This window comes from Taeniopygia guttata, chromosome 5 (genome assembly GCF_048771995.1).
Source record: "Taeniopygia guttata chromosome 5, bTaeGut7.mat, whole genome shotgun sequence".
Taxonomy (NCBI): domain Eukaryota; kingdom Metazoa; phylum Chordata; class Aves; order Passeriformes; family Estrildidae; genus Taeniopygia; species Taeniopygia guttata.
In genome coordinates this window covers 4,069,651-4,085,068 of record NC_133030.1, presented here as the reverse complement: position 1 = coordinate 4,085,068, position 15,418 = coordinate 4,069,651, and the positions used below count along the sequence as shown (strand labels likewise).

The following is a 15,418-nucleotide window of genomic DNA, read 5'->3' as shown; positions in this document are numbered from 1 at the left end:
CGGGGACACCCACGGGGCTGTCCCGGGGACAACCTCGGGGACACCGCGGGGCTGTCCCGGGGACAACCTCGGGGACACCGCGGGGCTGTCCCGGGGAGCCTCCGGGACACCCGCGGGACTGTCCCGAGGACAACGGCGGGGCTGTCCCGGGGAGCCTCGGGGACACCGCGGGGCTGTCCCGGGAACAACCTCGGGGACAACCTCGGGGACACCGCGGGGCTGTCCCGGGGACAACCTCGGGGACACCGCGGGGCTGTCCCGGGGACACTCGCGGGACCGTCCCGGGACGCCGCGGGCACAACCGCCGGTGTCCCCGGGCGGTGCGGACATCGCGGGGACAACGGCCGGCGGCGGCGGCGCTGATGCTGCGCCATGACCGTGCAGCGGCCGCCGTGGCCGCCTCTGTACTTCCCGCACTTCCACGGCTCGGAGCCCGTGCCCCGGCAGGCCGGCGGCGCCTGGGCCCCGCTGGCCGCGCTGTGCTGGCCCCGGCAGCCGCTGCCGGCCCCGGCCGGGCCGCCCCGCTATGCCGCGCTGCCCGCTGCCGTGGTGCCGGAGCCGCCGCGCCTCTGCTGCCCGCCCGCAGCGCCGCGGGCCGGGGAGGCGGCGCGGCGGCCCCCGCAGCTGGCCCAGCTGGAGCTGCAGGAGGAGATGTGCGAGCTGGGGATCCGCCTTAAGGAGCTGGAGCTGGCGGCGCTCATCGGCGACGGCTTCGACGCCAGGCAGTGTGCGTGCGCAGCCCGGGCGGAGCTCCGGCCCCGCCGCCCCGCGCTGCCCGGCCGCGCTCCCCCGGCAGGGACCCCCAAAGCGGGATGGGCGTGGGGCGGGTTTGGGGTTCTCCGCCCCGCAGCGCTGCCTTCCTCCCGGGTCAGCTTCCCCGCTCACGGGTTAGGGGAGCCACACCAACTAGGGGTGTGGTGATGGTCGCAGAAAGAAACAAAAGCCCCGAAGTCGTCAAGTGACAACAAACAAAAAAAAACCCAAAAAAAACAGCGCAGGCATCATTCAAGGGAGTTGGCGCATGAAATACCTACCCCCGCAGCCCCCCGGAGTTACTAGACTAGCCTAGAACGGAGAGGGCTTTGGGGGAAATATTTCAGGGGCATTGGCAAAAGATTCTAAAAGAGGCTCCAATCCCCGATGTAGTCCAAGAAGTTTATCCCACGTGAAAGAGCGCTAACAGGGAAGAGCAGAGCCTTATCTAGGCTCCTGCTCAGCAAAAGATAATCGGCTCTCAGCCAATTAGGTCAAGAAAGGAAGGAAGGGTTAAATTAATATGGTTGCAGCTACAGGGGTCTCTGGGGAGGGAAAAACCATTTCCCAGAGCAATACAACAGGTACATGCAAAATGGATCGGGTAGTAATGAGACCCCGAGGCTGTGCATCAGCTTTGATGTAAAAAAAAAAAGGCCGGGGTAGTTGGAAGCATAAAAAAAATCCCCAAACCAAAACACACCCACCCCCCCAAAAAAAACTCAAAATAACCCACACCAAAAGAAACCACCAATCGAACAAAGCCCCTCCAGCTAAATTATATGTGAGCTTCGCATCTTAATTTTGCAACTTGCTTGCCATGAAGAGAATGCAGGATACAAAATAGTTCAGCAGATGATGATGGCACTGAGAGTTCAGGTGGCGAGGCCAACAACTAAAAGGATTTTATGCTCATTGTTTCCTGCAAGGTCACGGGCTGCCAGTCAGGAAACTTTCAGGAGTGCAAAGGTTATAAGAACATGGAAAATGTTCCATCAGGTATCTGCATTCAAAGGAAGATCTCAAAAGAAATTCAGATTGGTAGTTTGCATTTTTTTTTTTTCTTTCATTCTAGCAATACACACCACTTTCCATTCTTAATACCTCCTGTTGTGAGAAACTAATTTCAAATATTTGCTAGCCAAGGCATTGTAAGGATTATTAGTTTGCTTAATACACTATTGGATTTACTTAAAACTATTGTAAATTGTTAATGACATCATTAATGACAAATTATGTTTAATTCCTGTTTAGATAAAATCCTGAAGGCGCTGGAAGAAAAGAAGATACAAAGCATGAAAGCAATGCAGAACCTGAAGTAATGTCCACAAACATATTGAGGATTATTTCAGCAGGACATTTTGCCACTATCACTGTGGACTGTTTTAATGGATCTTCAATATTGGGTTTCTACTCGCTATTTGCTGTTCTCTTGCCAAATTAAAAATATGGCATATTGTTGACTTTTTTTGTGTATTATTTGGCTGATACTAGTTACTGATAACACTACTGTGTATTTGAACTTTTTTTTTTCCCCTCCAATTACTTTATGCAGGAAGTATATAATATTTTCTTCAAAAACACTGAGAAATTAACACTGTTTTTGTCAGGATTCCCAGCAGTCCATATCTGCAGCTGGGAAACACAGAAATGACAATATAAAATATGGTTGGGTTTTGCTTTGTGTTAGTTATAAGTAAATGAAGTGCAATTTTGAGAAAATGAGTATGGCCAAAAGTCCTAAGCCTATAAACCAGCTTAAAAACTATTTTCACATTAGCATAAAAATCTTTGTTACAATCACAGTGTATTCCTTTACTGTCTTTAGTGTACCATAAAATTACAGAGGCTGTGGCTTGAGCTGGTTTTTAGCAGAGCAGTCACACGACATTGGCTGTTAACTGACATTTATCTGTGATTTCAGGGATAACAGTGCTTAGGCTAAAGCCTGTGGCAGTTTTGGAAGTGACAGCATCCTTATGTTTGGAAGGCACATTCTTTCACGAGTGAAAATGAACAGAGGCAGGATCTGGACAGCATTTAATATTCAAAAATAATGCCACACATTAAGAACACCACATTGCTTTTTCCTATTCTATTTCCAGAGCAGTAGGTGGCAGCATGAAATAATAAAGTTACCGACCCTGAAGCTGCAATATTTTGGGAAAGAGCTTTGTTTTTAAGAGGAATATTTTAATCTTTGTTTTTTTAAACTGTGTTCAAATTGCTCAGCTGTGAAATGCTTTAACAGAACACAATATCAAAATTTTCTTTCCTCTTATTGTTTATTGCAGCATTCATCCTTATAATGTCTCAATCTTTCCAGCCAGATTTTGATCTACTGTACACAGAGGTTATACTAAAAAAAAAAAAAAAAAAAAAATCTAGTTTATAACCCCCATTTGTCAATCATCAAACTACAGCAATCACATTTTAATATGATTACAAATGAACACCAGAACACTTTGGAAATCTGGGCTGCAGTGTTTCAATGCTCCCTCTGCAGAAAGAGGATAACAAGTCTCTGACAGGCTTTTGAGGCTTAAGCAGAAATGGTTCATTGCTGTGAAGATGCGAATGGTTAAGCTGAAATTGTTGGTTACCATGAAAATGAGAACTGTGTTAGTACCCAAACTAAATACTGGAAAACAAATTTGGATTGGACAAAAAGGGCCAATACACAGAGGCCTTCAGAGGCTTTGTGGAGAAGTGAGAGCTTTAAAATCAAGTTAGGTAACAGAGGAACTATCTTCATTTTCCCAATCTCCAGATCAATTTCATTCCTAAACCACCCTAAATTTTCCAAGGTTATTGCAAGGACATTCAGAAGTTTCCATTACATGGAATTGCTGCTTCCTAACAATTACCTCTCAGCTTTTAACAAGTCTTTCACTCTACATCCAGCTCTCATCAGCCATTATTCACTTGTTTTCTTTATTCATTTGTTTTCTTGGCTTAAACAGAGCTGCTTTCCATGGCACACAGTTGAAACATTTTCCATCTGTTGTTCTGGTTTTCATATGGCCTTTCTGTTGAAACAACACTTGGTGTTTAATTACTGGGTGATAACGCAAGGAATAACATCAGTTAATGTGTAATCTAAATTAGAGTTGCCTCAAGTCACACATCTCCTGAAAAAAGTCATCTGGATCATGGCACTTAGCAGAATGGTCACCCTTGTCCAGTGCCACCCACAGCATCCCTGCATCAGGATGCTTTGGTCAAAACCCTTCCTCTAGAAAAAAACAGGCTATTGATACATAATGGCACATCAGCTGCTTTTCATCTGCCCCTAAACATTTCACTTACCTTTACTTTTCTGCTCTGTTTCCACCTGATCTTGTTAAATCCAGTAATTTGCCCTCATGTGAGGGCTTATGGTTTCATCTCAAAGCTGATCTATTTATCGTTTCTTTTGTAAAAATTAAGCCATGTATTAGACAAAACAGAACAGCATTCCTACCACATTTTTTCTCATTCACAAAGAATGTGTCATTCATTTTTTTAATTGTTTCTGTTCTCTTAGATTGCTCAGGGGAGGCTTAACCTGACATTTGGATGCTGGCACAGTTCAGATCTCTTTCATGTAGCTGCCTTGTGACTCAACAAATCTATCCCTATTGCATTCAAGGCAGAAATTTTAGGCTACAAATTTGATTCATAGGCAGAGATCTCAAAGCATTGGTAGGTTGCTCCCATTTCCAATCCTAAACGAAGCAAGGCTCTCAAAAAGCAGAGTGTCACACAGCCTGAGGGCTGGGCAGTGAGAGAGCCACGTCTGCACCTGCAGTGACACCCAGGTGCTCCCCAGGGAGAGCCTTGGGTCCCACTTCCAGAACCTCAAATGGCCCTGGCTGCTTTATGGTGGGCAAAATGAGATACAAAGCTATTCAAAAACCAGAATGCATTTCAACTTTAAATTGTTTTATACCAAACAGTTGGGTCCATTAAATTTCAGACTGCTGTGTTTGAGTTTGCCGCATTAAAATTCTCCAAACAGATATTCAGCCTTATTACAATGGATCATTAGAATTTAAATTAATCTTCAACTCAAGCTGCCTTAATTAGTCCAGGGACAGATTAGAAAGGAAACCCAAAAGCAGTAAGCCATCATGAAATGATTTTTCTCTTTTCAGCAGCGTCTGCTGCATTTTAGATTCACCTGCCCTGAAAATTCAGGGCTAACATCTCAACGGAAATGAAGCAGCACCTAACTCTGGGAAACTTGTCCTCTTTTGTTTCTTTGGCACGTAGAGTTTTTTAAGGTTGCTGACATCTAGATAATGAATCGAGTTGCCAATCAGGAAGCATTCCATAAGTGTTGCATTTTTCTTTTCCAAGGAAACATATCATTATTAATAACATGAATCAGTTGAGTTCTTCTGCACACTAAAAACATACATTTGTGAAATAGGCTCAGATTTTGGTGTATCTTGAGCAAAGCCAGAAAAACCCCTTGAGACAGTTTAAGTTCTCACAATCACAGCAGGTATATAAAATATATAAATACTTATTTACATTCAAAAAATGATATCTTAACTAGGCCATCTGTCTAGAACCTTAGTAGTGATACTTACACTAGGAAGTTCATTTATCTGTTATTTTTGTAAGATCATTTCCTGCCTCTTTTTTCTTCTGAAGCTACAAAGTAGTAATAAAGGACCTTTTTATTCCAAATTTCTTGCATCACAAATTATACAAAAGCAGCCCTGTCAAAAGCTGCATTTTCCTCTTCCTTTTACTACAGACTGACAGCACAAAACTTAGGCGTGAGTAAATGATATTAAAAACCACAAAAACTGGATCTGAAGAGGAGGACACGGCGGGAACAACCAATAAGTAGCAGCACAGATTTTAAGACATATTTTATTTCATGTGCAAAGTTGCCAAGGAAAACACGTGTACAACTTCAGCTAAGCTATAGCCACTAACAAGAAATGAACTACTCTATGTACTCATAAGCTTTATTTCTAGAATCACCCTATGGCTCAGAGTAAAAACACAGGAATTTGGTAATGACCCAGAACATTTTAAAACTCTCCTTTTCAATCATATGTAAAACTCTACATCAGCATGTAATTTTAAATAACAGGTCTTGGAAATTTTCCTTCTGATTGCATAGTATAAAATTTTAATTATTTATTTTCTTATTCTCTCGATTTAATCCCTAAACTCAGCTTTAAATTTGCTCTCAATTTTGCAGCTTCAGAAAATTAATTTTCCCACTTACAGCTGAACCACTCATAAATTTTGAGCAAGTTTCACAGACACAGCCATTACAATTCAATTGAATCAAGCTGTGAACACCAAAGTTAACATGGATATTTGTAATCATGCAGAGCTAGTCCTTTCCATAATTCAAAGATGTAAGAAAAGTTCATTTCCTTGGAAAGCGAGATCTGTTGCCTGGGAAGTGAGACAGTTTATTGATATAAATGCTGTAAATCGCTGTAAAAAAGTGTAGAGATTGTTGTTGGAAAGGCTTCCTAGAATATACTGAAATATTTTCAAGAGGTGTTTTTTTTTTCCCGTGTAAATTCACATTTATTGAAATGCTACGGTAGGAATAGGTACTTTATAGTCCTGAACAATTCCCAAAGCTCAATGAAGTAATAAATGGTGCTTCTTACTAAAACATCCACTGCAGTCCAGGGTTTGAGTTTCAGCAGAGGAGTGAGGAGAGGCAGCCCCTTCACCCTGCCCTACAGGTGGGGCACTGAGGCACAATCACATTTTGGACCACTCCAAAATTCTCAAGAAGAGCAAACTGAGCTTCCATCTCCCAGTTTCCAGACACCCATAAACTCACAGCATCCGTCCTCTCCTGGCACAGTTTTAAGACACTTGATGGCTAATTTATTGGGGGGTCTCTAGCTCAGCCCTGTTCTCCTTGAAGGAAGCAGGTGTTTAGCCAGTAATTGCAGTGGAAAATGTTACCTAATAGGAGAACACACGAAGCACACCATGGGCTGAAGCCATGCAGTGCCACAGCTATTAAAAATTCTGTCCTGTATTGGTTCCTGCTTCTGTCACACCAGGTGTCAGTGAGGTAAAGAGTGCATTTCTTTGTGTGCACAATGTGAAACTCAAATTCAGAATGCACAGTGATGGCAGGAAAGACATTCAATGAAGATAAAAAATCAAAAAGCATAGGAGTATCTGTGCTGGACAAACATGCTTTCTGATAAGACCAAGAACTGCCCAGACCTGACCCTTTTGTTAGGCCTGAGCTGTTCCTGTTGGGTTGCTAGATCCTGCATCAAAATTTAGGCCTCAGCATTTAGGGTTCTATCATATTTTCCAAAATCCTTGGCTTCACTCTCATTTTTTTTCTATCAAGTATGATGTTGAATGCAGCTGGCAACAAGAAGTCAACAGCAAGATGAGATGGAAAAGCCTTCCCAGTCTCTTTGTCATAGAAGGAAATACTAAAATTTGTTTGGTGTAAAATAAAGTTTTCAGGTTTTTTCCTTATTGCAGCATGGAGATAAAGACAGGGATAAAGAATAAACTTCAAGTTCACCTACATCCAGATCTCCTTGTCAGATACACAAGGCCTGAACTGATTGCCACAGGTTGTTATGGTGTTTGGACTGGTTTGCACAGCACAGAAATGCTCTGGGCTCCAGTGAGGAGGGAATACTCTGGGAGAGAAATTCACCTGCTCTCTATATATTGCACTCAGTGGAATCACCTTTCTTTGTGATTTACAGTCCTTTGCACCCATTATTGCCCAGTAGGTAAGTGTCCGTTTCTAAAGTGACAAAATTCTTTACAGAATGCACTATAGGAACAGCTTACTCCTTGGGTATGAACTGACTGTGGAAAATTCATGAAGTCAGACTTCTTAAAACAAGAATTATTTTTAACAAATGCAAAAAAGAAAAAAAATCAAATTCCTGAGACATCTCTTCATGATACTTGTAATTATTTTCAAGACAGCTACTATACATTTGACCACCTAACTATTTAAAGCCCATTTCTCACCTTTCATGGGCTTCATAACAGAACAACTCTGAGATTTATCTCTTTATTTCTGCCTCTGTACCCCTTAAGGAACCTGAAATGGATGGGGACAAATTGATGGACAAATAGAACCAGGTTTGAAAAATTATTTTTGACACACTCATATATAGATACACGTGAATATGATACAATATTCATAAGAATATGACCTTAAGGTGATTTTAAACACATTAAATATTATATGATTTGGGGGCATTTCAACTATTTTTAAAATCAGGGCCTACCTAAACAAACTTGTTCAATGCAGTTATTCTCAGGAGAGATTCTGCAGTATTGACAGCTTTGCCTTCATGACTTGGCCATCTTGAAAGATTTTTAAAGAGCAAGTCAGTATGTCATTTCTTTACTGACCTATACATAAATCTCACTTCCACAAATTGAGTCTTGCATTATTTATTTCCGAGAGAAAGGCAAAAGCTCAAAAAAACATTCTGAAAGAGTACTCTTCTCCTTAAAATATGAAAAAAAATTTGAATTATTTTGATAAACAAAAAAGAAATCTGTTGCTCATTCCTAGAGTTAAAAATTAACCCATGAAGAGACAGCTGCATTTTCTAGTAGGTATGAGTGACATGCAAGATCCCTGTCCCTCTGTCACTTCGTGTCAGTAGGGACTGGGAAGCCACTGGGATTTTTTAATGTGTAAGAAATGCAAGAGTAGGACAAAAACTGGTTGGACACAGGGTTTGGAGCTGCTGGGATGTGCACAGGACAAGAGGGGCAGCAAAATGCAGTGGCTTCTGTGAGCTCAGTAAACTTTGTGCTTTCAAACTCCCTCTGATTTCTAGAAACTGGCAGTCAGCTCTTATATTGGCAATGCAGGGCTAAAAAACATTCATTAAAATGTGATTAATTCTTTAACAGTCGGATGTCTTGAAATGTAATGGAAACTGGTCAGCTTGGAATATATCAGCCCTTAAACAAAGTAATTCTTCCACTCTACACAATGCTGCATTTTCTACCTGCCTCTCATTTTTATCTTACACTTCTTAAGCATCTCATCTTTCAAGGAGAGTCTGAAAACTAAATGATCAGTGTTGAAGGTACTATCCTCATTTCTATATATAGGGCTTGCATACACTTCTATCAAGTTCTACCCATAGTATTATGACATACAAATATTACTCATATTTCCAGACTGAGTGCTGGAGCTTCTCTCCAACAGAGATAATATGTCAAGAAATGACTGCCAACAAGTCAAGAAATGACTGCCAACAAGTTCCCTTTTATCCTTTTAAAGTTACTGTTCTACTGATACTAAAAAATGTCACACATGGTTTTCCAAGTGAAAGTGGTCAGAACAAACATACCAAGAAGGAATTTTTTGTTGTTTCATTTGCAACTGTTCCTACTGATGATTTACAAATCTGAAGACAGATAGTGGTCAGAACATCAACATTTTGTGTACACAGTAAACAGTACTTTCACCTAAACATTTAACATATCTTTAAAGAAAACTGGGGCATTGAGTAGAAAAAGCAAAATTACTACTTTTTTTCTCTGTAAAAATGGCATGGATATATCTTGACCAGGTTATATAACTTGAAACACAAATACTTTCTTCTTTGAAATCAGTATTGAAAAACCATATTGTAATTTGTAGCCATACAAAATGTTTATTATATTACAAATTATTTGTACACTATATTTTCACTTTATCATAGCTTTGTGCTCAGACAGTATAAATATTACAGCATGATTTTTCTTTCCCAGGAATGTCCTGTCTTGATATAATCTTACTTTATACTTAAAAAAAAAAAAAAATTACAGAAACATATTACAAACAGGATAAAAAGGCATAATGAATGAAGAATGCAAGATGGTTTTCTGAATAAAGTGCACCACAATGGTTTCAGAGTGATGGTTCAGGAAATACTAAATAGACTGCACATCATCCATAATAATACCAAACAAAATTAATTTTGAATCTCTAACAGGTCTTTGTCGGAAGTATGAAGAGTACTTTGTTTAACTCTACTGAAATGGTTTTTTCTTTCTAGAAGGCTATTTAAATGCTTTTGTTTGGGGTTTTGCCATTTTCTACCCTGGACATCTCTATACTTTCCAAAATCTTTAGTTTCCAGTATGGCAAGACACAAGATTCATTGTGTAAGATATCTGAGACTTTACCCTCACACATTTTTAATAGAACTATTAAATTGCCACCATTTAAGAATGGGAACAGACTTACAAAGAGCTAAGTGTCCAAAAGATGTCATTTTAATTTGGAATGCCCTGCTTCCTGTGACTTTTTTGGGAATATATTGTTACAATACCCTTCCCACCTCTATGGCTTCAGTGTGCCCATCCATGGGATCATGGCTGCTTGCATAATTTCAGCCTCAGAATAACCCTGCAAAAGTGGAGTCTAAGCTAGAGAAATTTATTACACAGCACATTTCACCCCCATTGCTTAGAAGGGCCCATTTACTGGCAAATTTTCACTGGGCTACATAGAAGAATCATTCAAAAACTGAGATAGTAAAGCTGATGCAGAATGTGGCTGACACAACCTGGTGTAGGTTTTACTTCCCAGGTTAGCTCAAGCCAGATGTGAACCAGCTCAGGCTACATGAAAGTCAGCTGCTCTTCCATTATATCTGCACTTATGTTACAGGGATCCAAATCACAGAAAAATAAACAGAATTCTGTTAAAGGGGTCTACTGAAATTTGCTTTTATAGACAAAGCCCAATAGAGTCTTGCTCTCAGTGAGTGTAATTCCCACCGAAGTCAACCAGAACCTTTCTGTGGCACACTGAGTTTGGCCCAGTATTTTTCAGCTGTTACTCCAAAGTGTGATGCTCTTAGCCAGCTATTAATTTGACCCAATTTGGCTGTGTTGTATTACAGTGATAATATCAGTATTACCTGGCTGACAGGTAACTGAGACAGCAGTCAGCTTTTACTACTAGACTTGTATTTATAAGAAAAATTTAGTTTCTTTGGTTGTTTAGTATCCAAGTCACCCAATTGTATATTTGTGTACTCCAGACATAGCACATTTATATCGATCAGTAAAATTATCAGGGGTTTATTCTTTCTTTCTTTTTTTTTTTTTCCCACTTAGTTTATGGAAATTTTCTGACTATAGCAGACTAGTCACTTATATAAATATACAGCACATATATACATAGAAATTACAAAAATACATTTTATTTATATCTGATTTGAAATAATAAAAATGAAATTTCACATTTATTGAAAGATTAACTAGCATTCCAAACACTTCTGCAATATTCAAGGTATTGGAGCATAGGATGTCTGTATATTCTAGGATAATTACGCATCACAGTCTCAGGGTTTATAATATGATTATTAGGGGGGAAAATAGCTCTGCCTTAAAAGTTTGTGCTTCATCAATTTCTTCTTCTATCCCCTATTCTAGTCTTCTCTCTCCTTCTCTCAATTTACCGATAGCCAAAAAGCTAAACCAAGTTCCCTTTCTCACACCAGCTAAGACCAAAGAAACTCAGGGAAATGAAATGATCAGACAAAATAGTAATTGAGGATAACTAAATAACCCACTGAAATGGAGGACATTGCCTTTAACTCCAGTTGACATCAAACACGCCCAACACAACAAATTTTGCAACTTCAGTTCCTGAAGCTAATTGCTGAAGGAACTGACAACAACTGCTCATGACCTTCAACTAGTTTGTACAACTGCAAAATATTAACTACTGTCCCATCCCAAGAGGTTTGATTTTCTTTTGGGATTGGATTCCTACCACAACGCAGTGTAACAATCAGTGACCTTTATCTTGCACAATATAAAGTCAGCATCATTTCCAGCAATGCTTCTTTTTTCACAGAACATTCATATTTCTTGTTAATCCGTGTAGCTGTTAACTTATTTACATGTTAATATAGTAATTAGGTCCTCTACATTCAGAACTTCCTGGGTGCGCATTCACCGTGCCAGGGCAATCAAAATCAACTGCAGCTTCAGGTAGCACTTTCTGGCATTGCTTTAGTAGATAGCATTGTTAAAGAAAGAGGGGAAAAAAGCACTGTGTTGAACAGAGGTTTCCTTGTCCAAGCAGGTGTATTCATTTTTCCAGGTTGGAAGGATTTAAAGGTCTCAGGTTTACCAGCTTCACATGCATTCAGAGTGAAAAGCCCAATTACAGAGAAAACAAGAATAACCTTTTTTCATTTCTCTGGGAAACTTTTAGCACCAATATCCTTTTCTGGCTCTTCATGCATTGTATTCTCTCACGCTGAAAATAAAATCTCCTCCATAACTCATCAGTGGCACTGAGGGACAAGGTAGCCACCAATTATGGAAATGTCATTCACCTTCTTCACAGTCCTCTCTTCTTTCACTTCTTTGCACTGTTAATAGGATGAAGAGACTCGGAGCTATTTACAGGCCTTTTATTTGTATTACTTAATCATGTTGAATCTTTTGGCTTGAATACAGTCTCTGGGATGAAAAGGCTGAAATGACTCTGCATTGCTGAAATCAGCACCCCTTGTACAATGTCCTACAGCAAACAATTACCACGGCCACTGCCATGCCAGCCGTGGCCTCCAGCAAACCCTGTTCTGTGGGTTTTTTCTTCTTGAATCAAAGTTTTGGCATGCAGAAGTTATTTTCAGCAGCTCTGCCTCTGGGCCTGCAAATGAAACTTCTTGTGGCACGGACGAAGTGGCAAACAATTGCATATGGTTGATCTCATCAGTATGAAACAGTTTCTGGCAGCTTTTCCTTAGCTGGAAAGCGGAATTTCGTGTCTTCAGAGTCCCGTTGCTCTGCTTTGCATACCTTCATTTCATAGTGTTGACTTTTCAGACAGATTAAAATGCCATCGCTTTGGCACAACTCACAGAAAGTTTGTAGCCGAAAATTAAAGGAGTTGCTTTCTTGGCTACCCCAGGTCGCAAGACACAAACACCGTGCACGGAAGATATATTAGACCTGGAACTCGAACATATCTGTTTGCTTCTTGGCCAGCTTGGCCACTTCTTCTCTTATTGCCTTGACGAGGGCAGCCGTGGAGATGTTGGTGAGTGGCGCATCGGAGGGGTCGTTGTCGGCCAGGCTCTGCTGGGAGGCGGCGGCGGAGGCCAGCGGAGCCTGCTCCAGGCTGGGGTGCAGGCTGCCCTGCTGGCTGTACTGCCTGGGCAGCCGGGAGGGTGAGTTGTGCTGGTAGCGGGGCCTCGGGTAAGCCTCGATGTAGCCAGGAAGGGGCACCTGCGGGGAATTGGAATTGCACGGGATTACGCGACGGTCGATCCGCGGTGCCGCCCGCCAGGCACCGCAAACCTCCCCGGGCACTGTCAGGTGTGACAGAGAGCACCAAGTGAAGGGAATGCAAACCTCACAATTCCCAGCTTCTGCCTACAAACACCTGTCCTGGCACGTGCCATTTATGCACGTCCCAGCTGTGGTAGCAAAAAACATCTGCTTGTCCTAATTTATCATCACCTCCAAAAGTCCGAAAGGAAAAGGTTTTTCTGGAAGTGTGCTCTCTGCTTAGCAAACACTTCAGTTTTAAACAATCAGCATGATTTTAGTACACCAAAAAGCCTAAAAAAGAAAAGCAATTGTCTGATTTCTATCTAATCCATGCCAGCCAAGTGTCTGGTCTCACTGGTCCTAACAGAAACTCACTAGATCCAGACAACAGGGATAAACTCAGGTGCACCAGCTTGGAAATTCAAAGGGATGTTTGACTGCTCAGAAGTGTCAAGATTTCTGGCCATGTCTAACAGAATTACGTGAGGGATTCATAATTTTTGTAACTCCACAGATTTCAGCCCCATGTTAGCTAAAACTAAAACAATCGTGTAGGCCCTTTAGTCAGAGCGAGAGATTAAATTTCTTTCACAAATCCATGAAACACAATACCAGTCTTTTAGGAACTCAGAAGATTTTAATGCATCAAATAAAAAATAGTATTTATGATTTCCAAAATTCTATAAAAACAGGAATCTACGGGCCTTAGTTTCGAAGAAGGCTTCATGCCTGAAGCCTGACCATTAGGATTTACACATCCTCTATACAGCCTTGGGTATCCATCAAATGCTGAAGGGAATGTCAAATGTTCATTCTGGTGTGACGAGACAAATGTAGGAAGAAGGTATGATATGAAAGTGATCATCAGATGTAAGCACCTCTGTTTAGTTTACAACAGGCTCTTCCAAAGGTGATTTTACTAGAACAACATGTGATCACGCCACTAGAGGCCACCAAGTTACTGTTTTCACTAAGCAGCATCCAACAGTTGGGGAAAGAAGTGCTTTGTGGATACAGCTGCCTCGTCCCACAAAACTTAGTGTTTCAATACTTACCATTTGTGACAGAGAATAATATATCACAGTAATTTTGTTTATAAAATAGGTCATATATCCTGTTTCCTCTACTCCCTTGCTTACAGTCTATCCTAGCAGAAATATGTGAAAAATAAAGAATCTTATAGATATTAAGCCTCTGTTCTCAATAATTGTAAGAAAATCTTGGAAATATGATCAAGCAATAATCCAGAGGCTCAGAAACCAGGACACATGCAGAAATTCAAGCCCTGAGTATTACATCAGATCTTTATATTATTTACTTTTATTCAGGCTTTCTGACTGTGCTATATTACTAATGCTATTACTAGCTCCTTAGTAATGATTTTCAAATAAAGACAATTTCTTGACAGATTTGAAAATTCCTTGTAGGAACTGCAGTAGTTTCTATATTTTTACCTCTTCTGCAAAGCCACTGGAGGGTTGAAAATCTGAGTAGCAAGGAATTGTTAAAGCTCTGCCATGGGTAAGTGAAAAGGGACATTTGTTTCCTTTGAATTCTATATTGCCATGGTTATTTTTCAGACAGATTTTTATATCCCTCTCCATTCCTCTTTCCCTGAAGACAAGGAAACCCACAACAGGGTTATACTCTTCTCCTTCCAGAGGAAGGAGCTGGAGGCTGGACACTTGCTTTGCAGTTTTGACCCATTTGTTCAGTCTCCACTTTTGACAAGTGATACCTGACTCTTTTTCCACAGGGCTGCAATCAAGAGTAGGGATACAAAAGGGAGAATGAATAGGAGACAAGTAAAATTTCCTTATTTGTTTCATGGCTTTTTTCCTTCTTAGAGAAAAAGTTTAAAATAATTTCTAAGATAAAATGGGCCTCCTGGATTTAAGATGTCAGAAGGCTCAAATAAATAAATAAAAACAAACACCAAAACAACAAGGGAAAATAAAGCTTTTCATGCTTTAAAAGGCAGCTCTGAGAAGGAAATTCATACCAAAACATCACAAGCCTCCCAGGTCAGGAGCATATCAGCAGGTGTGCTCAGCTTACAAATAAACAGCTTTTTTTTCCTGATAGTTCAGCCTTCAAATGCAGACTTGCAGCTCAAAGTCATATTGAATTCTTTTCCTCACAGGCCTCAGAAGCAGTAATAAAGAGTGAACAACAAAAAAGCTGCCCCCAGGAACATTTATATGACTGTGTTGTCTCCTGCTTAGCTGCTCAAAGCCAACTTAGATTTCAACTGCAATTCATTAAAATGTTCTGTTGACGATTTGCACAAGGAAATTGAATCTGTCTCCCAGGTTTTTTAGCCAGAGTGGCTCTGCATAAATACCAGATGTGAGCTCAAGCAGAAGAATTTATCTTTTTTTCCTTGTATAGAAAA

At 40.8% G+C, this 15,418-nt stretch overlaps 2 protein-coding genes across 3 annotated transcripts in view; one reads left to right on the top strand and one right to left on the bottom strand.

The window, feature by feature from the left end:
- The first annotated feature begins 240 nt into the window (after nt 1–240).
- On the top strand, nt 241–2,216 carry C5H11orf91 (chromosome 5 C11orf91 homolog). The gene is made up of 2 exons (XM_030273410.4): nt 241–727; nt 2,008–2,216. Exons 1-2 carry the CDS (start codon nt 373–375, stop codon nt 2,073–2,075), a joined length of 423 nt encoding a protein of 140 aa, XP_030129270.2. The 5' UTR covers nt 241–372; the 3' UTR covers nt 2,076–2,216.
- Nucleotides 2,217–9,369: 7,153 nt separating this feature from the next.
- Nucleotides 9,370–15,418, bottom strand: part of KIAA1549L (KIAA1549 like) — a 130,430-nt gene continuing 124,381 nt past the window's right edge. For both annotated transcript variants that reach the window (XM_032748514.3, XM_041716417.2), the window contains exon 21: nt 9,370–12,978. In XM_032748514.3, coding sequence (XP_032604405.3) covers nt 12,697–12,978 — 282 coding nt within the window. In that variant the 3' untranslated portion in view covers nt 9,370–12,696. The remainder of the gene's footprint in view (nt 12,979–15,418) is intronic.